This window comes from Saccoglossus kowalevskii, chromosome 6, assembly GCF_978046115.1.
Source record: "Saccoglossus kowalevskii chromosome 6, keSacKowa6.1, whole genome shotgun sequence".
Taxonomy (NCBI): domain Eukaryota; kingdom Metazoa; phylum Hemichordata; class Enteropneusta; family Harrimaniidae; genus Saccoglossus; species Saccoglossus kowalevskii.
In genome coordinates, this window is record NC_140646.1 from 33,105,245 (window position 1) to 33,130,895 (window position 25,651).

The 25,651-nt window shown below is 36.0% G+C and overlaps 1 protein-coding gene across 2 annotated transcripts in view; it reads right to left on the bottom strand.

Annotated features, from left to right (window-relative positions):
• The window catches only part of LOC102804835 (uncharacterized), a 74,187-nt gene that overhangs the window by 42,702 nt on the left and 5,834 nt on the right, over positions 1-25,651 (bottom strand). For both annotated transcript variants that reach the window (XM_085500402.1, XM_085500401.1), the window contains exons 4-18: positions 20,836-20,895; positions 20,019-20,140; positions 19,491-19,659; positions 18,761-18,834; positions 17,863-17,938; positions 17,173-17,264; positions 16,188-16,366; positions 14,561-14,661; positions 13,594-13,748; positions 12,683-12,793; positions 9,908-9,977; positions 7,637-7,824; positions 4,358-4,412; positions 4,119-4,222; positions 2,073-2,210 (exon numbers count right to left, since the gene is read on the bottom strand). In XM_085500402.1, coding sequence (XP_085356528.1) covers positions 2,073-2,210; positions 4,119-4,222; positions 4,358-4,412; positions 7,637-7,824; positions 9,908-9,977; positions 12,683-12,793; positions 13,594-13,748; positions 14,561-14,661; positions 16,188-16,366; positions 17,173-17,264; positions 17,863-17,938; positions 18,761-18,834; positions 19,491-19,659; positions 20,019-20,140; positions 20,836-20,895 — 1,694 coding nt within the window. The remainder of the gene's footprint in view (positions 1-2,072; positions 2,211-4,118; positions 4,223-4,357; positions 4,413-7,636; positions 7,825-9,907; positions 9,978-12,682; positions 12,794-13,593; positions 13,749-14,560; positions 14,662-16,187; positions 16,367-17,172; positions 17,265-17,862; positions 17,939-18,760; positions 18,835-19,490; positions 19,660-20,018; positions 20,141-20,835; positions 20,896-25,651) is intronic.

The following is a 25,651-nucleotide window of genomic DNA, read 5'->3' on the forward strand; positions in this document are numbered from 1 at the left end:
CAAACAACCATACTCAACCCACATGGTTGTCACAAATACCCATCCTCAACCCACATGGTTGTCACAAATACCCATCCTCAACCCACATGGTTGTCACAAACATCCATACTCAATCCACATGTGTGTCACAAATACCCATCCTCAACCCACATGGTTGTCACAAAAAACCATCCTCAACCCACATGGATGTCACAAACATCCATACTCAATCCACATCCTCAACCCATATGGTTGTCACAAAAGCCCATCCTCAACCCACATGGATGTCACAAATACTTTACCTTAACCTGCATGGTTGTCACAAATACCCATCCTCAACCCACATGGTTGTCACAAACACCCATCCTCAATCCACATGGATGTCACAAACACCCATCCTCAATCCACATGGATGTCACAAACACCCATTCTCAACTCACATGGTTGTCATCACAAACACCCATACTCAATCCACATGTGGGTAACAAATACCCATCTTCAGCCCAAATGGTTGTCACAAATACCCATCAACCCACATGGTTGTCACAAATACTTTACCTCAACCTGCATGGTTGTCACAAATACCGATCCTCAACCCACATGGTTGTCACAAACACCCATCCTCAATCCACATGAATGTCACAAACACCCATCCTCAACTCACATGGTTGTCACAAACACCCATCCTCAACCCACATGGATGTCACAAACACCCATCCTCAACTCACATGGTTGTCACAAACACCCATCCTTAATCTACATGGATGTCACAAACACCCATCCTCAACCCACATGGATGTCACAAATACTTTACCTCAACCTGCATGGTTGTCACAAATACCCATCCTCAACCCACATGGTTGTCACAAACACCCATCCTCAATCCACATGGATGTCACAAACACCCATCCTCAACTCACATGGTTGTCACAAACACCCATACTCAATCCACATGTGTGTAACAAATACCCTTCAGCCCAAATGGTTGTCACAAATAACCATCAACCCACATAATTGTCACAAACACCCATCCTCAATCCACATGGATGTCACAAATACCTATCCTAAACCCACATGATTGTCACAAATACCCATCCTAAAGCCACATGATTGTCACAAATACCTATCCTCAACCAACATGGTTGTCACAAACACCCATCCTCAATCCACATGGATGTCACAAACAGCCATCCTAAACCCACATGATTGTCACAAATACCCATCCTAAAGCCACATGATTGTCACAAATACCTATCCTCAACCAACATGGTTGTCACAAACACCCATCCTCAATCCACATGGATGTCACAAACAGCCATACTCAATCCACATGGTTGTCACAAACACCCATACCCAATCCACATGGTTGTCACAAACACCCATACCCAATCCACATGGTTGTCACAAATACCCATCCTAAACCCACATGATTGTCACAAATACCCATCCTAAAGCCACATGATTGTCACAAATACCTATCCTCAACCAACATGGTTGTCACAAACACCCATCCTCAATCCACATGGATGTCACAAACAGCCATCCTAAACCCACATGATTGTCACAAATACCCATCCTAAAGCCACATGATTGTCACAAATACCTATCCTCAACCAACATGGTTGTCACAAACACCCATCCTCAATCCACATGGTTGTCACAAACACCCATCCTCAATCCACATGGATGTCACAAACAGCCATACTCAATCCACATGGTTGTCACAAACACACATACTCAATCCACATGGTTGTCACAAACACCCATACTGAATCCACACGGTTGTCACAAACACCCATTAACCAACCACATGGTTGTCACAAACACCCATTAACCAACCACATGGTTGTCACAAACACCGATTAACCAACCATATGGTTGTCATAAACACCAATTAACCAACCACATGGTTGTCACAAACACCCATTAACCCACCACATGGTTGTCACAAACACCCATTAACCAACCACATGGTTGTCATAAACACCGATTAACCAACCACATGGTTGTCATAAACACCCATTAACCCACCACATGGTTGTCACAGACACCCATTAACCCACCACATGGTTGGCACAAACTATGGTACTTACTTCTCCAGGGCTTTAGCAATATCTTGTAGACCATTGGGACCCACATTATTTCTGTCCCACAATATTGTCTTCAATTTTGTATTGATCTGTAAGGCTTTCCCCATCATTCGTGCACCAATATCCCCCATCTGGTTACCCCTAAATTTGAAAGTTTGTCAAACGATTACAACAACAACAACAGCAAAAAAAGCAGCAGCAGCAGTAGAAGTTGCAGCACAAGCAGTTGCAACAACAGTAGCAACTGCAGCAGCAGGAATAGTAGTAGAAGCATCAGCAGTTGCAGCAGTAGCATTTGCAGTAGGAGTTGCAGCAACAGGAATAGTAGTAAAAGCAGCAGAAATTGTAGCAGTAGCATTTGCAGTAGGAGTTGCAGCAGCAGTAGTAGTAGTAGAAGCAGCAGCAGTTGCAGCAGCATTTGCAGTAGGAGTTGCAGCGAGAGGAATAGTAGTAAAAGCAGCAGAAGTTGTAGCAGTAGCATTTGCAGTAGGAGTTGTAGCAGCAGGAGTAGTAGTAGAAGCATCAGCAGTTCCAACAGCAGTAGCATTTGCAGTAGGAGTTGCAGCAACAGGAATAGTAGTAAAAGCAGCAGAAGTTGTAGCAGTAGCATTTGCAGTAGGAGTTGCAGCAGCAGGAGTAGTAGTAGAAGCAGCAGCAGTTGCAACAGTATTTGCAGTAAAAGTTGCAGCAGCAGGAATAGTATTAGAAGCAGCAGCAGTTGCAACAGTAGCATTTGCAGCAGCAGGAATAGTAGTAGAAGCAGCAGCAGTTGCAGCAGTATTTGCAGTAGGAGTTGCAGCAGCAGGAATAGTAGTAGAAGCATCAGCAGTTGCAGCAGTAGCATTTGCAGTAGGAGTTGCAGCAACATGAATAGTAGTAAAAGCAGCAGAAGTTGTAGCAGTAGCACTTGCAGTAGGAGTTGCAGCAGCAGGAATAGTAGTAGAAGCAGCAGCAGTTGCAACAGTATTTGCAGTAGGAGTTGCAGCAGCAGGAATAGTAGTAGAAGCAGCAGCAGTTGCAGCAGTATTTGCAGTAGGAGTTGCAGCGACAGGAATAGGAGTAGAAGCAGCAGCAATTGCAGCAGTGGCATTTGCAGTAGGAGTTGCAGCAGCAGGAATAGTAGTAGAAGCAGCAGCAGTTGCAACAGTAGCATTTGCAGTAGGAGTTGCAGCGACAGGAATAGTAGTAGAAGCAGCAGTGACAGGAATAGGAGTAGAAGCAGCAGCAGTTGCAGCAGTATTTGCAGTAGGAGTTGCAGCGACAGGAATAGTAGTAGAAGCAGCAGCAGTTGCAACAGTATTTGCAGTAGGAGTTGCAGCGACAGGAATAGTAGTAGTAGAAGCAGCAGCAGTTGCAACAGTAGTATTTGCAGGAGTTGCAGCGACAGGAATAGGAGTAGAAGCAGCAGCAGTTGCAGCAGTATTTGCAGTAGGAGTTGCAGCGACAGGAATAGTAGTAGAAGCAGCAGCAATAGCAGCAGCAATTGCAGCAGTGGCATTTGCAGTAGGAGTTGCAGCAGCAGGAATAGTAGTAGAAGCAGCAGCAGCAGTTGCAACAGTAGCATTTGCAGTAGGAGTTGCAGCGACAGGAATAGTAGTAGAAGCAGCAGCAGTTGCAACAGTATTTGCAGTAGGAGTTGCAGCGACAGGAATAGGAGTAGAAGCAGCAGCAGTTGCAGCAGTAGCATTTGCAGTAGGAGTTGCAGCAGTAGCATTTGCAGTAGGAGTTGCAGCAGCAGGAGTAGTAGTAGAAGCAGCAGCAGTTGCAACAGTAGCATTTGCAGTAGGAGCTGCAGCAGCAGGAATAGTAGTAGAAGCAGCAGAAGTTACAGCAGCAGCATTTGCAGTAGGAGTTGCAGCAGTAGCATTTGCAGTAGCAGCAACAAGAGTCAGATATAATTCATATAAAGTGCTACACATTTATGGAAATGTTAAGTTACATGATTGTGAGTGTTTTCTTGGTCAGTGAAGTTTCCTATCATGTCCACAGACTGTTTAAATGTGGGTTACTTTAACTATTTATAAATGAGAAAAGTGAGTTTGGCCTTACCTAATATCGAGGTATGTCAACTGCGTGTTGCTTCCAACAGCATCTAATACAGTTGCTGTGTCTGCTTTCAATTTTGAATCAGCCAATGATAGAGATTCCAATACCTTTGTAGAAATGAGTAAAAACTGAATTTTAGTACAAGACAAAAGACAAAAATAAGGATTTTTTCATGCATACAATAACTGACAGTAAACATTGACCATGTTGGTGCAAACACTATCGATAATCTTCAAACTTACCGAATCATCCTCCTGTAAGAGTGTAACAATAGTATCCAATACTTTGCCAAGTTGTCTATGAAGTACAAAATAGAAACATAAGGTGTCATGTAATGTTATGTGGTATGTCATGTAATATTATATGGTATGTCATGTAATGGCATGTGGTATGTCCTGTAATGGCATGCGGTATGTCATGTAATGTTATGTGGTATGTCATGTAATGTTATGTGGTATGTCATGTAATGTTATGTGGTATGTCATGTAATGTTATGTGGTATGACATGTAATGGCATGTGGTATGTCCTGTAATGGCATGCGGTATGTCATGTAATGTTATGTGGTATGTCATGTAATGGCATGTGGTATGTCATGTAATGGCATGTGGTATGTCATGTAATGGCATGTGGTATGTCATGTAATGGCATGTGGTATGTCATGTAATGGCATGTGGTATGTCATGTAATGTTATGGGGTATGTCATGTAATGTTAAGTGGTATGTCATGTAATGTTATGTCATGTAATGTTAGTTGGTATGTCTTGTAATGTTATGTCATGTAATGTTATGTGGTATGCCATGTAATGGCATGTGGTAAGTCATGTAATGTTTTGTGGTATGTCATGTAATGTTTTGTGGTATATGAGGTAATTTTATGTGGTATGGTATGTGAGATAATGTTATGTGAGATAATGTTATGTGAGGTAATGCTATGTGGCATGGTATGTGAGGTAATGCTATGTGGCATGGTATGTGAGGTAATGCTATGTGGCATGGTATGTGAGATACTGTTATGTGGCATGGTATGTGAGATAATGTTATATGGCATGGTGTGTGAGATAATGTAATATGGCATGGTATGTGAGATAATGTTATGTGGCATGGTATGTGAGATACTGTCATGTGGCATGGTATGTGAGATAATGTTATGTGGCATGGTATGTGAGATAATGCTATGTGGCATGGTATGTGAGATAATGTTATGTGGCATGGTATGTGAGGGAATGTTATGTGGCATGGTATGTGAGGGAATGTTATGTGGCATGGTATGTGAGGGAATGTTATGTGGCATAGTATGTGAGATACTGTTATGTGGCATGGTATGTGAGATAATGTAATATGGCATGATATGTGAGATAATGTTATGTGGCATGGTATGTGAGATAATGTTATGTGGCATAGTATGTGAGGTAATGTTATGTGGCATGGTATGTGAGGTAATGTTATGTGGCATAGTATGTGAGGTAATGTTATGTGGCATGGTATGTGAGATAATGTTATGTGGCATGGTATGTGAGATAATGTTATGTGGCATAGTATGTGAGGTAATGTTATGTGGCATGGTATGTGAGGTAATGTTATGTGGCATGGTATGTGAGGTAATGTTATGTGGCATGGTATGTGAATTAGTATGATTCTATGTACGGTACAATACATAAGTTAGGGTTAGTGGTGTGTTACATGTAGGTATTCGTGTGACAGTTTTGTAAGTGTAAACAGTGTACACAAATCAAATGATGTAGCAGATAAAATGTAGTGTACATGTACATTGACTAACACTGACTAACAGTAGGTGAGTCAATATTCTAATCTATGCTTGGATTAGTTGGCAAAAACCACACTAAATAAAAATGAAACAAATAATTAAAAATCAAAACCTGCATATTTCATTTATGTTTTCAAACCATGCTTTTAATAATCTGCTCTAGAGTTTAATTAAAGTTTAGTTTCAGAAAAGAAAATTTATTAGATTCTTAATTATCCTAATTAAAACACAGGGAAACTTTAATGGATTTTTTTTAATTAAAACTAATCCAAGACATTAGTATTGAAAGGACTATGACAGGTACAAGGCACACAAGTAGTCCAAGCAGATAAAAATATCATGTATTAGGAATCAAGAGCTTGAAGAAAGTTTGAACAAGGAATTTGAGCTAGCATTTTAATTGTTAAAGTATATATAAATAAACAAAAAAATAGAATAAACAGCAAGCAAAATGATCTATTGATATTTGGAAAAAGTTGTTTATTGTAATATTTACATGAGCCAAAGGCATCAACTGAAAATGGTATTCCCACATTCACTGACTATTGTGATCACCATGAAAAATGATAAAATCAGTTCCTATGGCAACAAATCCTAGAATTCCGGAGCGCTGAAGCAAGCATGCAGTGAAAGTTGTGGTGTCTCAGTGACCAAATCAAACATAATATTCACTGTGTTGTAATTATAACTCAGTTACTTTATTATATTTTAGGAGAATCTTCAAATTTCAAGAATCTCTTATAGACCCATATAATATTATAGATTACTTTTTCCAAATATTAATAGATTTTCAAAATTTTGTTTGAACACTCTTAATAGGCCTCACAAAAAAATATGTTTCTAGTCAAATTTGTTTTTCAAAAATGGGGTTTATTTATTTATTTTTTTTGCTAAAATATTAGACGGGGCTTCAATTTTGCAGAATTAATCAATTCAACAACAGAGGGCGATGTGCAATGAAGAAAAAACAGCTCAACCCCCACTTTTTTTGCTGACCAGAAACATTTATCTTTTTTCAGGCCTTTAGTGTTGTACCCACCCATAGGAGATGAAGATTTGAAGAAATTGAGATCAGGCACAAAAAATAAATAAACAGGAATAGAAAAAAAGAAGGCAAATGAGATTTCGCTGTTTTAAAGCTAGGAAGCAAAAAAAAAAGATTATGTCTATGATTTGACTGAATACTGAGAAACTGTAAACTTAAGCAATTTTGCCGATCAAATGAAGTATGGCAAGTGAAAAAGAAAGTGAAAATAAAAGAGAAGGCACCCAACGCGAAGCACCATTGGCAGAATTATGGGGATTTGGCTATTTAAATTTTGGCTGCCAATTGAAAGTCTGTTAAACTGTTAAGACAGTGTACAGGTAAATACATGCACATAAACAAAAAGTCCAATCGTGAAAAGGTTAAATTTATACCAACAGAATACCAAACAAAAGTGGCAACACCAGATGATTTGTGAGAAATAAGATACCATGAAAAATGGTAAAAATTGCCATTTTTACACTGGTTTCTATGGTAACATTATTAGTTCATATCACAGAATTATGCTTGGTGACCAGGAATGAAAAAGTTGTATATTTTACTGATAATTCTAATTTAGTGAGTTTCCAGGGTGATAATATTTTTCCATATATGCAATGGGAGTTTATCTCCCATAATACATTGCAAATATGTGCAGTAACATGCTCAGTAGTACAAAATTTGAATTCATCTCAAGCTGCATTGAATAAAGTTCACCAAAGAATACTTACCTCCTGTGTTGTCTTACGCTGTGCAAGTTACCACCAACAAACAGGTGCTTAATGAATTTATTCTGACGTATCCAGTCAATTAACTGACCTGTGCGGACATCAAACCCATTTTCACTGATATCTAATGACCCTATTGCTGCAATATTTCCAATGCATCCTTCAATTATGTCGGCTCCTTCATATTTAAGCTAAAACAACAACGAAGAAATTCTAAATTTTTTAATATTAAAGTGTCAACATCACACAGCATGAATAAAACAAGCCATGCATGGCACAGTCCCTGTTAGTTAACAAATTTAAGATATATAATTTTGTTTATACATGTAGTAATATAGCTGGAATATAACCATGTCAGGAACATGATTTTTTAACATTAAAATGATTGACATTTGTATCTGATCGTCAAACAAGTACTTGTCCATATTGAGAGATATTGCTCTGGAGCAGCATTCAAAAATCAGCCATTTTGAATACATGTACATGTATATATATTATATAACATGATGTATAACGAATATATAAAATTTGAATATAATCAGTCAAAGCATTTAAGAGATATGGCTCTAGAAGCCCAATCATTAAAACAAAATGACCGCCAGTCAGCCATTTTGAATCCAATCTGAAAAATAAAATGACGCGCATCAGGAGCCTGTAATGTCTAATGTATGTTATAAGTTTGAACGAAATCCATCCATAAATGCCAGAAATGCTTGATATTGAGGATTTTTTTAGCACAAAAATAGCCACCATTAGGCCACCATATCTATGACATGATGTAAAATGAATATTAAAAATTTGAACATAATCAGTCAAAACAAGTCAGACATATGGGTCTTGAAACCCATTCATAAAAACAAAATGGCCACCAGACAGCCATTTTGAATCTGATCTGAAAAATAAAATGACGTGCATCAGGAACCCGTAATGTCTAATGTATGTACCAAGTTTGAACGAAAATCCATCCATAAATGCCAGAAATGCTTGATATTTGATGATTTTTTAGCACAAAAAATCGGCCATTTTGAATAGGATTTGAATAGGAACTAATATATCTGTCTATGACATGATGTATAATGAATATTTAAAATGTGAACATAATCAGTCAAAACAAGTTGGAGATATGGGTCTAAAAGACCATTCATTAAAACAAAATGGCCACCAGTCGGCCATTTTGAATGTTATCTGAAAAACAAAATTATTTGCATCAAGGTGCCATAATGTCTAAAAATCCATCTCTAAACAGCCGAGAAAAATGGCCGCCATTCGGCCATCTTGAATCAGATCGTAAAACAAAATGATGTTCATCAAGGTTCTATAATGTCCAACGTATATACAAGGTTTGAACAAAATCCATCTGTAAACAGCCGAGAAATGTTTGATTTCGATGATTTTTAGCACAAAAATGGCCGCCATTCAGCCATCTTGAATGAGATCGTGAAACAAAATGACGTGCATATGTATGATATCATGTATGATGTATGTGTGAAGTTTGATTGTGATTGGTCCAAGCATTTCTAAGATACAGGTCCACATGCACGCATGGACACACGGAGGTCAAAACATAAGTCCCAGTTTTGGGACTGTGTCCGAACGAGGACTAATTACACACATAGGGTATACAGTATCTAGAACCCAAAGCTAAAAGCAAGACATATCATGACAACTGCAGAGATTCAACATGGTTGTGACTATCATGCAAACATTTCCACAATTTCTCTCCAGTGACAATACCACATAAATATATGTATATGGAATGTTGTGTTTTTGAGTTTTCTCCCAAAATAGCTATTATAGTTAAAATATTACTGCCATGCCCGAACCCGAGGGGGCAAGCCAAATTTCCAAATAGAACTCAATTATTCTTATCAAATGCAAACAGCTTTGATTTTCAATTCTGTGAAAATAGAGGACTTTTGTAGCAGTGGTAGTTTCACTGGGGATCTAAGACACAGAGTGTAATCAACTTTTGTGAAATATAAACAGTTCACAGAATATTCAACAGAAGAAGGTATAATTATACTACCGGGTACACATGTCTGAAATCCTAGATTTTAAAGTAATAAATTTTGCAATGAATAATTATTGCATTTGCAGTTTACTTAAAAATCTATTTACTTGAAAAGTACACACAAGTTTTATCAATTTAATCATTACAAATCAACATTTAACTATTTAACATCAATATATTGTCAATTATATAATGAGACACCACTGGTGTTTCTGGTTATTATTTGCTGTCACAGCATATCAATCAGTCAAAAAACGACTCACCTCATTGCAGCTAAGATCAAGTTTCAGTTCACGAATTACTTTATTACTTGCAATACCTAGTAGTATTTCTCTGTAAATGGACAATTAAATTACTAGTATGGTAAACAAGTGTTGTTTAGTTTTTTTTAAAAATCCACTCTGAAGCAATAAAACAAAGTTCAAAGGGCACTCTTTTGGTACATCTGTTACAAAGTCCACTGCATTTCAGTTTATGCAAACATATATCACTGGGTACCTAACACTATGCCTACTGGGTACCTAACACTATGCCTACTGGGTACCTAACACTATGCATACTGGGTACCTAACACTATGCCTACTGGGTACCTAACACATTGCCCACTGGGTACCTAACACTATGACCACTGGGTACCTAACACTATGCCTACTGGGTACCTAACACATTGCCCACTGGGTACCTAACACTATGACCACTGGGTACCTAACACTATGCCTACTGGATACTTAACACTATGCCTACTGGGTACCTAACACATTGCCTACTGGGTACCTAACACATTGCCTACTGGGTACCTAACACATTGCCTACTGGGTACCTAACACATTGACTACTGGGTACCTAATGCATTGCCAACTGGGTACCTAACACATTGCCTACTGGGTACCTAACACATTGCCTACTGGGTACCTAACACATTGCCTACTGGGTACCTAACACATTGCCTTCTGGGTACCTAACACATTGCCTACTGGGTATCTAATGCATTGCCTACTGGGTACCTAACACATTGTCTACTGGGTACCTAACACATTGCCTACTGGGTACATAACAATGCCTACTGGGTACCTAATGAATTGCCTACTGGGTACCTAACGCATTGCCTACCGCGTACCTAACACATTGCCTACTGGGTACCTAACACATTGCCTACTGGGTACCTAACACATTGCCTACTGGGTACCTAACACATTGCCTACTGGGTACCTAACACATTGCCTACTGGGTACCTAACACATTGCCTTCTGGGTACCTAACACATTGCCTACTGGGTATCTAATGCATTGCCTACTGGGTACCTAACACATTGTCTACTGGGTACCTAACACATTGCCTACTGGGTACATAACAATGCCTACTGGGTACCTAATGCATTGCCTACTGGGTACCTAACGCATTGCCTACCGCGTACCTAACACATTGCCTACTGGGTACCTAACACATTGCCTACTGGGTACCTAACACATTGCCTACTGGGTACCTAACACATTGCCTACTGGGTACCTAACACATTGCCTACTGGGTACCTAACACATTGCCTACTGGGTACCTAACACATTGCCTACTGGGTACCTAACACATTGCCTACTGGGTACCTAACACATTGCCTACTGGGTACCTAACATATTGCCTACTGGGTACCTAACACATTGCCTACTGGGTACCTAACACATTGCCTACTGGGTACCTAACACATTGCCTACTGGGTACCTAACACTATGCCTACTGGGTACCTAACACATTGCCTACTGGGTACCCAACACATTGCCTACTGGGTACCTAACACTATGCCTACAGGGTACCCAACACTTTGCCTACAGGGTACCCAACACTTTGCCTACTGGGTACCCAACACATTGCCTACTGGGTACCCAACACATTGCCTACTGGGTACCTAACACTATGCCTACTGGGTACCCAACACATTGCCTACTGGGTACCCAACACTATGCCTACTGGGTACCCAACACATTGCCTACTGGGTACCCAACACATTGCCTACTGGGTACCCAACACATTGCCTACTGGGTACCTAACACATTGCCTACTGGGTACCAAACACATTGCCTACTGGGTACCTAACACATTGCCTACTGGGTACCTAACACTATGCCTACTGGGTACCTAACACATTGCCTACTGGGTACCCAACACATTGCCTACTGGGTACCTAACACTATGCCTACTGGGTACCTAACACATTACCTACTGGGTACCTAACACATTGCCTACTGGGTACCTAACACATTGTCTACTGGGTACCTAACACTATGCCTACTGGGTACCTAACACTATGCTTACTGGGTACTTAACACTATGCCTACTGGGTACCTAACACATTGCCTACCGGGTACCTAACACATTGCCTACTGGGTACCTAACACATTGCCTACGGACTTCTTGTTTTCCCACTGATATTGAAATGACTGTGGAAGCTTACATCAGGCAAGGTATATTCTATGGTATATTCTACTTTCAATCTTGTAGCTTTAATGGTGATTATGATGATAAGACCATATCAGCCACATGTGAATCCACTCACCAATGGATATAAATTTGAGATACTGACTCAAGGCATATATATAATTCAGTCACAAACACAAATGCGACTCAACTGAAGATATTAACACTTGTATTGCTCTCACCTGGAGCTGTTACTGTAAAATACTTTTTTTAGTTGGAATTAATTTTCACTGCAAAGAAAATTTCGCTGAAGTTTATTTGCACTGATTTTTGATGAGTTGAATGTAAAATATAGAAAAAAAGGTATACCGTAAAATCTGTAATAGAAACCGCATCCCTAATAGAAGTCGTACCCATTCTTTTTGAACAATTGAGAACAAAAAAAATCACAATTTCTCATATGTGTAGATGTTCTAATAGAAACCGCATTCCCTCTGTTGCATTGTACCATGTAAGCCATGTAATTGGTGATTATAAATAATTGTCTATTAAGTTGTTCAAATGACTTGATGACAGACCACAGGATGGCTAAGTACCAGTACACCAGAGAATAGATTTAAAATAGAACTTACTTGAGGGCTTCTGGTGGTAGCTTATTGCTGGAAAGATTACAAGACTTAAGAGCTGTGCTATTGGCAAAATATTTCTTTATAGATTGTGGCACAAGAATCTCTTTTGCCTTCCTGCAATACACATGAAAAATATGCCAAAATTACCAAAAAACAAATCAAAAACTGTTATGTTAGGGCATTGACGTAGCATATTCAGCAAGGCTGTGATTTCAAAAAGATGTGACACATCTACACAGACATTAGTACCTCTCGTTTGCACTTTTGGAGTAAAAAAATGGGTGGATCGATTGACGGTAGATACATGTAATGTGATCCCACTGTTTCAATGATGCAGTGTCAGAAATTTAGGTTGTTCTAAATATATTATTTATGGAATAAAATCTGCGGTAGCTGATCTATGTATTAAACCATGGTAATTGGAATAGAGGACTTGGGATGGGGAAGAACGAAACACTATTTGAGGGGAAAAAACAAGTCTTGCAGCTCTCTTGTTATTAACAAAATCTTGTTGGCCTTTTACGTCTAGGTGCTCTTTCTGGTTTCAGATTCAAATAAAAAACACAAAACAATAATGCAACAAAGACCAAGAAGAAAAATTGTCACATCTATGTCACACGGAGTATTTTGTTAATTCTGAGTGGTACAAGACATATAAGAGGAAGAAATTGGGATGACTAAAAAATATGGAAAGAGATCCTTTTGTATCCCCCATCTCTAACCCTAACTCTAACACTCACCCCAGGTTACCAAATTCATTCGTATATGTCCCCTGTAGATAACTATAGATGTCCTTAGGAGGGGCATGTACAATTAAATGGGGAGTGCTGGAGGGTAGGGGTAGGGTTACAGTTAAAAGTGGGGGAAGGAAAATAATGCTTTCAAATTAAAAGACACTACAGCATCAAACTTACTTGGTTGTAAATACATTCTTGGAGACATCAAGATGCTGTAATGTATGCGTACATCCATTGGAGAATGATGTAAATAAAGTATCCAAAGCTAGGTCACAGTTACTCAAATATAGATTACTTAAAACATTAGGTTGAGCCAGAAAATTCAACATTTGCTGCAAAGAAAAACAAAATCAAACTTAGTGATGATATTCTACAGATTAGGAAAATGAAAAGTAGTTGACATTAAATTGAGGCCATTGTGGTTTTTAACAAAAATTCAAAAATTTAACTTTTTACCAAAATTGACAAAAATATTCATAAAAATATTATAAGATATCATCATGAAATGAATAAATCTGAAAGAGGTCCACCTGAGGTACTTATATGTATAATATCAAAGCAATTGGCGTTTTATCTGCACAGTGTTAGGCAAGAAAATGTGGGGTTGCTTATGAATGAAACAGACTTGCTACCAGGCCCCAAGAGTAGAGCACAAAGGTAAGCATGTCTTCACACTGAAGTATCGTAAAGTCAGCAAAAAAAGAGCCTCAGTGTCAAATGCTTAAGTAAAGCCTTCCATGGAGGTTTGAAAGGATAGTAGCACAAAAAACAATAAAATGAGTATTTTGGAAGGGTTAATTTGGAGATTAGTGATGATATGTCCTCAAAAAGACAGAAGCCAGAAGAAAGATTACTATTAAAGACAAAGGTACTATAGGTGGATTATTTTTCCAATCTGTTACTTTGATAATCTTAAAATGTACAATTGGTTTGGTATGTAAGCTCACTACACATCAATAATAAATTTAATACAGCATTTACAGTTCCTGAAGACAGTGCAATGACCTTCATGTACACCATATGAAGCACATATAAACCAAAAATCGCATTTGTTGCATCACTTATTTTGACCATGGAAACACCAACGATTTAGGTATGGGTATTAGGGACTGATGGAGAAAATACAGTTTATCGTATCACTCACCAAAAATTCTTCTCCTTTGAACGAGTTTTCAGACAGATTAAGTTTCTTCAAAGTTGACTTGATTTTCCCAGACTGAAGGCTGGCACCAAGATTAGACGCAGCTGTAAAAATTAGCAAAACAATAATATAATGAAACCATTACTTATTAAACTACTGTAAACCAGCTGTTTACAGATTCATGATTGCAATTTACAGTTTTCTATTTTATGATGCATGGTTTTCAAATATTTAGGCTAACTTTAATGTGTGTCAAGATTTCTAAGTGAACTAACAGTGGGCACAATATATTTACATACACCTGTCTCCTGCACCCGGTAGGCAATTACCAAGGGACTTTGCAACATCCCCAGGCACTTTCCTAGACACTCCAATGACTGTTGTAGGCACAATAAAGTTACATACCCGCTCACGTGACAGTTAATCAAAACAACGGACCAGAAGGTTTCTGGGGATGTTGCAAAATCCATCGGTAATTACCTACCGGGCGCGGGAGTTAGGTGTACGTAAATATCTTGTGCTCGCTGTAAAGCCTACATACAGTTTTAATGCTAATAGATGCGAAATACAATGTATGTCATCTGACAGAGTAAATCAATGATGTCAGGAAATGTATAACTATGGTCAAGGTCGTATTATATTATGTGCATGTATAATGCTCACATGGTGAGAGTGTATGGTGATGGATTATGATAGGTGTGCATCTATTCGTCTTCTAATGCTCACAGTTAGTTGAGATTAAATATTTATCCACACGGCATTTTCGAAAATAAAATAAGATCAGAAATATAGAGAAAAGGTCATTATGCAGCTAATTGGAGTGACTTAGACATTTATATAATGAGATAGCTCATTATGGGATATACCATTTTATAAGTGTTACCACGTGAGTGCAGGTGGTGAATGAGGGAGGGTGGGTGTCCATTAAACTAGAAAATAAAAGACTCACAAAGACTGTTCATACATTGTTCAAACCATGCAACCCATGAAGGGTCGTTAGCTGCATTTTTGTCAATAATTACATATTTTGCAGTTCTAATTTCGAACAAAATCTTGTACATTTTGGATCCACACAAGTTTGCACACATGTACTATAGTCATAACTAATAGTGTAGATTGCGTGATTTTGTGAATTTGTTGAATCAACATTTTGACCAAAATCCTGAAATTACTTTCTGTAAACATATCCGTAACCATTTCTCAGAGATGGGCAAGGTTATTTCAATCAAACTTTGTATTATAATCATGAATACAGTAGGTGCACATCATAGTTTTTTTTTTGAGATTCAAACAAAAATGACCATCAGGCAGCCATTTTTTTTTTATGGTATCCATGCTCGTTTCTCTATCTGTATGTGCAATTACTTTTAGTCAGTCTAAGATCTTCCATTCATACTGCATTGAAATTACCTGGGTGGTACGAAATGAATACATACAAAGTAAAACTATGCAAATACATAAAAATTGTGAAATTGTGAAATAATTTTGCACAAAAAGCAGCTAAATACTCTCAAACTCTGAGCAATGTATAAACAATTAATAAAGAATAAAGACAATAAAAGATGCAGTTACTACTACCTGATGCAAGGATAGGATGCAGTGCATAAGTGCTATAACAAATTACCTCTACCTTTGGCAGTCATTTTAGTATTAGAAAGATTCAGTTCTACCAGCCCTTCCGCTTGTGTACGGAGAACACCGGAAAGGTGAATGACCCCGACATCATCAACATGGTTGCCACTTAAATTGAGGACAAGTAGTTTACACGGGCCATGCATTGCCGACGCCAGTTTTTTACCAAGCTCTTCTCTAAAATGTATAAGACATTGAACGCTATGTTATTAAATGAGCCTTCAGTTAAAACAGCGCCCTCAAGTGGCCAATGGTACAAATTATTTAACAATGTCTACTGGCAGGCAGACTTCATAGTTTGGTGAGGGTTTTTTTCAGAGAAAATATATTATGAAAACAGCATTAACCATTTGCTGCCTGAAATTTTCTCCCGCCAAGAATTGGGTGTAAATTTTTACACTTTTTACAAAATTTCCCTTAAAATTTAACATAATTTTGAACCTTACAATCAGTATCCAACATTTGGCTTTCAGTTTTTGATAGAATAGTTTGTCAATTTGTATCAAAATTTCATGACATGATCAGACTGTACAGAAATATTTTGTGCGATTGTGCGAAAAGTTGACAATGTCAAAAGGTTAAGAATATCTTTTATCAGCTTTCAAAGAAGAGACATGGTGTACAAAAGTGTACACATGCATTTTAATTTTACTACATATCATACATTCCATGTCCCTTTTTTTGGATAAATAAATGATTATTTAACAGTGAAAAATAATGGGGACATTTCAATTCCTCATTTTTATTGTATTATATAGTTTTTTGTTTTTTAGGATTAACTAAGTTATATTTGTTATTGAAAAGTGAATTTAAAAAATCATGCTATTTGGAGGACACCTTTTCAGAAACATGTGTTTTTATTGATTTTATCATGCAGCGGTTAGCATCATATGGTCATCCAGACGAATATTAAATAAACACCATACACAGTAAGCATGCTGGGAGTTGACGATTTAATTCTATAAGATATAATACAGACTCACCCTTTCAGTATACCAGTATTTTCTAAAACGAGTTCTTGAATATTGCCATTTTTCTTCAGTACTTTGATTAATTGTTTCGTTACGTCTGGATGCTAGGATTAAACAAAATATTGGGAATTAACGTTTTAATTGCATTTGTTAATTGTTTTTTATTAAGCAACAGTTATGCTGCCAATCTATGATAAATATGGGTCCCATGCAACATCACTTGTGAAATGTCTTTGCATATACTTAACATACACACCAACCTTCACTGTCATTCCTCAGTGTTTCCAAGATTACAGAAACATGATAAATCATTAGCTGCTTCAGATGAGCTAGGATGGTGAGATTACAGAGTTTGTTCTTTATAACCAGCAATTTTATCCCTTTTTGGTCAAAAAGTTATTTTCTGGACAACTTCTTTGAATAGATAATTTTCAGTTTTATCTTGAACGTAATACCAGTATTCCTAATTCAATGACGTAATAATACCTTCTAATTTAGCCAAATTTTGAAGTCAAATAAAAGCTACAAAGAGCTAGCAACATACATGTACATGCTAAAAATAATGTACTGTATTTCCTCTATTAGAAGCGCATCTCTAATAAAAATGTATCCAAAATTGTATTTATTGTATTTTCGACTATTTACACAAACATGTGCTACTAATAGAGCAAATACGGTACAGATAATGTGTATGATAGTTACCAGTTTTATATCCTGGACTGATATTTTATTGAACCAATCATTGTGTTCCAACGCTGCGACAACTGGAATTAAATCCCTGTAAATTTTCAAACATTAACATAATTGCATTATATGAATCTCAAAGCATAAGAACACAGGAAAGAAGCCATGCATGGCAAAATCATTGTTACTGGTATCTATCAAATTTAAGAAATATAGTTTTGTTTATAGTAATATAGTTTGTCAGAGAATCGGATTAAATCTGTATATCTATGACATGATATACAATGAATACATAAAATTTGAACATAATCAATCTGAAAAACAGTATGACGTGCATCAGGGACCCATACGGTATTGTCTAATGTATGTACAAAGTTTGAATGAAATTCATCCATAAACGACCGAGATCTTGTTCCAGATTTACAGAAATGCTTGATTTTTGATAATTTTTAAACACAAAAATGGCCACCATTCAGCCATTTTGAATTAAATCCTCAAACCAATACATCGCATGCACACACATTTTCTGATAGCTTCCCAACAGAGACGAAAAAATGTTACATTTATGGGCATCAGAATTATAAATATTGGGGGGTGGGTGGGGTGATGAATATGTTTTGGTTGTGTAGTTTTTAATCTTTTAGAATATAGTAAAATATTTTTATAGTCAAACAACAACAAATCAAAATAATATCGGTGTTGTGCATTGCCTTCTTGTGACCTATTTATGTCATAGAAAAACTTCTTCGTTCAAGGGTATAACACATATGTTGGAACCATGTACATACGAATTTGATTCATGAATGAGCAGACAAAATATTTAGAATGGTTATCAGATTAATAAATCATAATATTTCAAGCTTCAAACAATTTCAATTCCTCTTCAGAATAATATAAAACGGTAAAGTAACAATACCTGCCATCTAGATGGTCAAAGTCGTTGAGACACATGTGTTTACTGCTCTGACTCAGATAAATCGTGTCAACATCCTGCGATGACAGAAAATAATCAAAATTTAAACTATGACAAGCACATATCACGTCTGGTACATGTATTGAAAGTATTTTTGGTCTCAGCTACTTAAAATATAATTTCCTTTGCAGTTGCATTATCACATTGAAAATATTGTAAAACATAATTTTCAGAACAAACTGAGAAAACATAAAGTGTGGCCCATATGATATATGATAAGTTGATATCCTGTTCACACTTTCCACATATTTTATTTTGAGAGTGATGGAGGGTCGTATCCCTTTCAAAGACAGCCTCATTTTAGAAGACGCTTTCAAATATATTCTACAGATAATTACTCATTATCCATCTACAATCTCAACATTTTATGGTGTATATGCATTGGTTATTGGTTGAGAAAGCAACTTTAAGACAAAGTTGAAAATATAAATTTTTATTAAAAATAAGAAAACATATTCACTAAAATAATTTAGACATAAACTGATTAAATTTAAGAGTGCACCACCCACATAAGCTGTCTGGTGAGTATGAAAGCAATAAGTTGGTGGCTTGAAGAAGACGGATAATATAAAATTGATGGCAATAGAAAATCAGTAATTATATGAATAGCTCCACTCTGTTGACTTCATCGACAATGCAGCTAAAAAATACATAAAAGTTTCTACGCACTTACCCAAGTGATTTCTTCTCGATAAGGCAAATGGTGATAGTCACACATACACATGTACATGGAAGAAAAACCACCACATGGACCAAGATCTTCCATTTCCAAACTATCTAGTGTTGTCAGAATCTTTTCTTTTCTCTCTATGGGTTCTAAATTCACTGTGATCACAAGTTTTCTACAAACAAAAGTAGTAGCAGCATAGTAGCAAAGTGTAAGAAGCAAAATAAATCACCGGTAGAGATTATGTCATAAGACAAGATTAAAGGTGTATCACCAATATTGAATGATTGTGTAAATCAAAAGCATTAAAACTTGTTTTACAGATACTCAATATACACTATATAATAAGTCAATTTAATAATTACATGCACAACAATACCGCCCTACCCTATCAACGAATGGAATGGGCCAGAAATAGGAAATATTTAGTTTAACACACCACCTGCTGACACCCCCCCCCCTCCATTGATTTTGGTATTTCCCTGGAGGTTTTCAGCAGGCAATATTTTAATAAAGATATACATTTATACTCACTCAAATTGTCTGTTTGGGAAGATTTTCTTCAAGGAAGCACCAATATGTGTAATAATCTCATCAGCATCTCCTTTAGTTGTCAGTCGATAACAGAACATTCCTCCTGTTGTGCCTATCTTCAACTGTGGTAAAAAAGTTACAATATTTTTAGTGAAGCACAGTACAGGAGAAAGCAGTTACATGTATATAGCAAAAATGTACTGCAAATTCCTGATGTTTTTAGTAAAAGGTTCTATCTATTAGAGTAAATAGAGTACCAGAACTTGTTTCCATGGGAACAGTGACATTGATTGTGATCGCTCATAGTGTACAGCCCTGCTCTGGTGGCCATTTTGAAATTTAAAAACTGTCAAAAGACATACAGCTGAGGTTTGATGGAATTCCAAAAGCTACAAAGTAGTTTCAATACCCAAGTTTTTCTATTTGGGCTTTCAACAAGCCAGTCACATGGAATTATTTTAGCACAATTTCAGAAAATTTATATGTCGGTGTGTTGGCCAAATCAATCTACTTTCAGAAACACATACATGTGCGTGGCAAGTAAAGTAGAGGACACATGTAACCAGCAATGCTTGAATGCATGGATCAAGTACATTTTTAAATGCATCAAGCAAATCCAAATTTGTTTTCATGCAAATTACGGAGGATATAACCTCATATTAAATACGCAATGTCATATATCCAAAAAAATTCATCATGAAATGTGATTTGTAACTCAGGATATCAAAAAATTTCCAAAATTAATCAGCTGAACACATATACCACAACCTTTTTGACAGGTTGTTGTCTGATACAGTCGCCAGAATTATTTTCTTACCTGTAGCAGATTTCTACTTTCTATGGACTGGATATCCAGATAATGATACCCATGCTCAAGCTGTGAATAGCAAATATTAATAATAAAATTGAAAACAAATTTCATAGTTCAAAGTTCATAGTTCAAAATTCATACGTTTAGAAAAAAATTGTTTTCGGGTTTGACAATTCAAACTCTGGGAAAATTTCCTATCGCTTTTTTTTATTCTAAAAATGTTCCAGGATGGTATTAGTATAAAATAAATGTTGTTTTACTTTTTTGTTCAGATTCTATTATGTGCATGTGATTAGATAGATAAGATACCTTCATAATATAGTAATATATTTCTATAAATAAACCATGAATTATGTTGTATAATACTCATAAATATGGACAATAATTTTTGCCTTGAGTATAACACATAATTTATTTTTGAAATAGAATAATTACCAGGGAACTATCGGTATTATTCTTACACATAAGACATTCATCTACAAATAATCAGTGGTATACGAAATAATAAACCATTATTAATGTGAATTCATATATTTTCACTACAATTGCAGAACAACCATAAACAGTTAATAAAATCTACTGGGGGATATATTTCTCTGTCTATTATGCATCACATCACATACTAATTACGTGCTACACTGCGTTGTGTATATGTTTCAAAGAAAACAAGACACGTGTGAGTTTTGTATAGTACCAGTAATGCTATTAAAGTTGTATTGTCGGTGAAATTGTGTTTCAGACCTTTGATGTGTCAAGTAATAAGTGTACTGTAATTAATGGAACAAATATTCACAAAACATCCACATCAGAAGTTTCTTGCGAATATCCCGAGTAGTTTAGTAATGGATTCAGTTGTGACTGAGTATTCAGCATCTTTGGGTGTCATCAAGTCACTGAATCATGATTCATTGTTCGTAGATTGAAGATGAATATATTACAGATTCAATATTTCATTAACCCCTTTGAGGGCCAAATTTTCATCTTGCTTAAATTAAATAGGAAATATTTTATGACGGATGCCTGAAGTTGACTCTGGTGGTCAAAAGGTTAAGACTAGTCTGAGTTGTACACCAGGCTTTGGAGTTGTTTCCTGTATTAGGTTCCTTCCATTTGAATAAATAGGATAACTGTTTTACTTGTGTTACTACGGTACTGCATCTGAACAAACTCTGAGCATTATTTACTCCCTAGGTTAGTTGTTTTGATCATGCACCAAAAGCAGAATTGGAACAGCAATTATTGTCTATAGTCAAGACAATTTAATAATTTAAATTGCGAAGAACATCAGATTTTGATTAGTATAACTCTCAAACATCGTAACTTTCAGATTTGAATTTTCAATCAAGTTACTACATGTACATGTAGGTACTTGAAATTGAAAAAGTTTTCAACTAAGTTTTACAGAAAATAAAACTTTAAGCATGTGGTAGGCTATAATGAGTAAAAAAATATCATATTAAAGGTAAGACATATTAACAATATTATTATAGATCAATCTACCTATAAACCATGATCACATGACTGCTAAGTAAACAATATCCAGTGTGTTATATTAACTGTGTATGATTACATTGCTACTAAAATAATAATAAAATGATCATATGTATGGATATATATTTTAGGAAATTTTTCATATTTTTGAAAGTATTTAGTGAGATAATTCTGCCCAAAATTTGTAAAGGGAAACCATGCCCCCATTTTCAAATGAAATATTCTATAAGAGTATGCAAATTTGTATTACCAAATGCCTTTACTTCCTTTTTACTTCATTATGGACAGGCCAATAAAACCACTCCACTTGTTATGTTTAGTGGGCTACTTTAGAAGCTTATGCATGATCAGCGGAGTGTGACTCAGTGTGTACAGAAACCAGCCATTCACTACAAAGTCCCTTATTAAAGTCAACAATTGATGCAATGCAGGAAATAAAAACAGTAAATGAGGTGACATACAACAATCCTACAGGGAAGCTGGATGCAAATAACTTGTAATACATGTGAGAGTTGGCAATATAAGAAATGAATGTTATTACAGTGAGTTTAACAGTTTTGGGTTTTTTATAGTTGCATTTGTGGAATTTACACTTACATTATTACTGAAAAAATTATTATTTTATTGACTTTTCTGCTAATTATGAATATGCAATGTTATGCAAGGATTTGAGTATATAAACCAGCTTCAGTTTAGAAAGGGTAACTGAAGAGATAAACTAAAAACATATCATCTTTTTAAAATCAGTTTAAAGGATTATTTGACAAATATTGAACATCTAGGAATTAATTAGTAAGTTTTGTCTGAGTAACCATTCACTGAGAATTGAAACAGGGCGCCATACTCAGTTGCCAGCAATTGAAAAGGTACGTCTTCTCTGTAACACAAATCACAAATTTGTGATGTCTTGCCTAACACAGAAACATTCTATTTACGGAAGCAAGAAAAATATCATCAAATTTCAATAAAATAAACCATGACGACAAATTCAGATTTATCTTAAGCAATGAATATCTGTAAATTCCTTTAGGCCAATATTTGTGAATTTGTTTTGAATCCAGACAGCAACACCTCCTAGACATGGATGTCACCTAATGACCTTCAAAATTCTTTGATTTTCTGCCATTTTCATTTGTTGCTTTTTTTTGTATATTAAGTGTAGTCATGATACTTTTCATGTTTGTTTTTCTGGTGTGTATTGTATCCATCCATTTAATAAATAAATACTTATATACATTTAAGCACATCTCTGACGTCTATTTGTATTAAAATTGTTACAATTACAGCAAAGACAGCGACGTCTTATCACAGAATCAACAGTTGTACATGACTCATTAGTAATTTAACAACCAGCGATCTCGAAACTCAAAATTGTCAACAAGGACATCGTGACCCATCCTCTTAATCCAATATGAAACTCCCTAATATCAGAACAAATAAAGGCTATATAAGTAGTTTCCAACCACACTAACTGGACACACATGTAGGAACAGGATAAATAAATGCCAGACAATCAAGCCCGACATAGTAATATCAAATTGATGAATAATTTTGGCAGCCTATCGATTCGTGATCCTATTCAGGTGAAGGTAATAATATCTTAACCCAAATAATTAAACTTGTACCGTCGGCAAAACTTAGTTGAAATTAACTTGGCCGTTTTTTTTTTTACTTTAAAATGTACAAATAAAAATAGAATACCTGTCTAGTTTTTCTACAAATGCAATGAAGCTGATGTTGCACATCCATAATGACAAGATCACATCTTGTCCACAATGTAAAAACAGTAACTTCTCCTAACATCGATACAAGATTAACTCACTGTTCAGTCAGTAAAATTGGAGGTATATTTTTTAATCGTAAAACTTTAAATATTGATTTATGGCATTAGTTGTATCAAAATACAATGTATTAAATAATTATCTGTAGTAATGTTGAATTTCGATACGCTAAAATGAACAAATTTTATCATCAAAATTGCCTGATTTATAAGGACTTTAATAACTAATTATCTTAACTTTCATGAGTGCGACTTTGTATGTAAACTAAAAATACAAAGAAGGATGTTATGAAGCAAAACAAATTTAGATAAGACATTTTTGAGAGAGAATAAATTTAAATACCATACTGAAAAGTACACTATTTCACTTTGAATATATTTTCAATGTACTAGAATATACTTTTTTTTCTATATCTTACATTCAACTCATCAAAAATCAGTAAAAATAAACTCCATACAAAACACCCAATATGTCTTTTCATGAAAATTAATTCTAGCTAAATGAAGAATTTTACAGTATATGAAAGACATCAACATGTATGTCTCATGATGCATTGCAAGACAACTACATACATGTACTCTTATATTTTACATGTCACTAATAAAAATACACATTTGAGATCTCACATCCATTTTTGTACACATAATCAATACTAAATCAACTTTGTGGCATTTGTGAGACCTGGGGAAATGAGCATTAGACTTAAGTCTTCAATTCATGATCGCACTTTATACTTACTTTTGATTTAGCAAATATAACAAAACCTATTTTAACAAATGTGATGTACCAGCATTTTATATACATATAAACAAACCAATCTCTTTCAAAGCTATTTTTTATGAGAAAATGAAAACCTGACAGATTCATCTAAAATAATATATATTTAATTCACACCTGGTCACAGTAATTCATTCATTCATTCATCCCTAGTCAAAAATAACAAAATTTATTGAAGTATCAACATCCAAGCAATCTTTGTGGTTTTGATTTGGGTCAAACTATTTTTAATTAAAGTGCCTGTGCAATGCCCACCCTCTGGTTTCCCATTTTAGATCTGTGTCCCACTGAAATGGGCAGTTATTGATTTTTTTGCCGAAAATGATTACTCGTATCCAAGTAAATTTGAGATATTTCTCGTGTTGTAGCCACGCCCACCTATCCTGAAACGGTCGACTGTTTCCGGATTTCCGACTCTCGCCGAAAGTGCACCACCAAATGGCAAAATGTGAGAGGAAGTCATACCCCTGAGCCATAATAACACTGGTCATTCAGTATACTTTTAAACGATATACATTTTTCGGTCGGCGTTTTTTTTTCGTTTTTTTTGTCTATTTTATTTTGTTGAGAGAGAGTTTTTAGATGTTGTGTTGCGGGCAGTTGCAGTGAAATGTATAGTCATAGTGTAAGTATTCACACGTTTCTAATCGATCCAAAGGTGCGACATCAGTGGACGAAAGCCACTTAACCTCAGATTCTTTTTTTTTTTGGAGAAACTGTCCTCGTACATGAAAAAACAACTAGGTTTAAAGAGAAACGCCGACAACATAAAC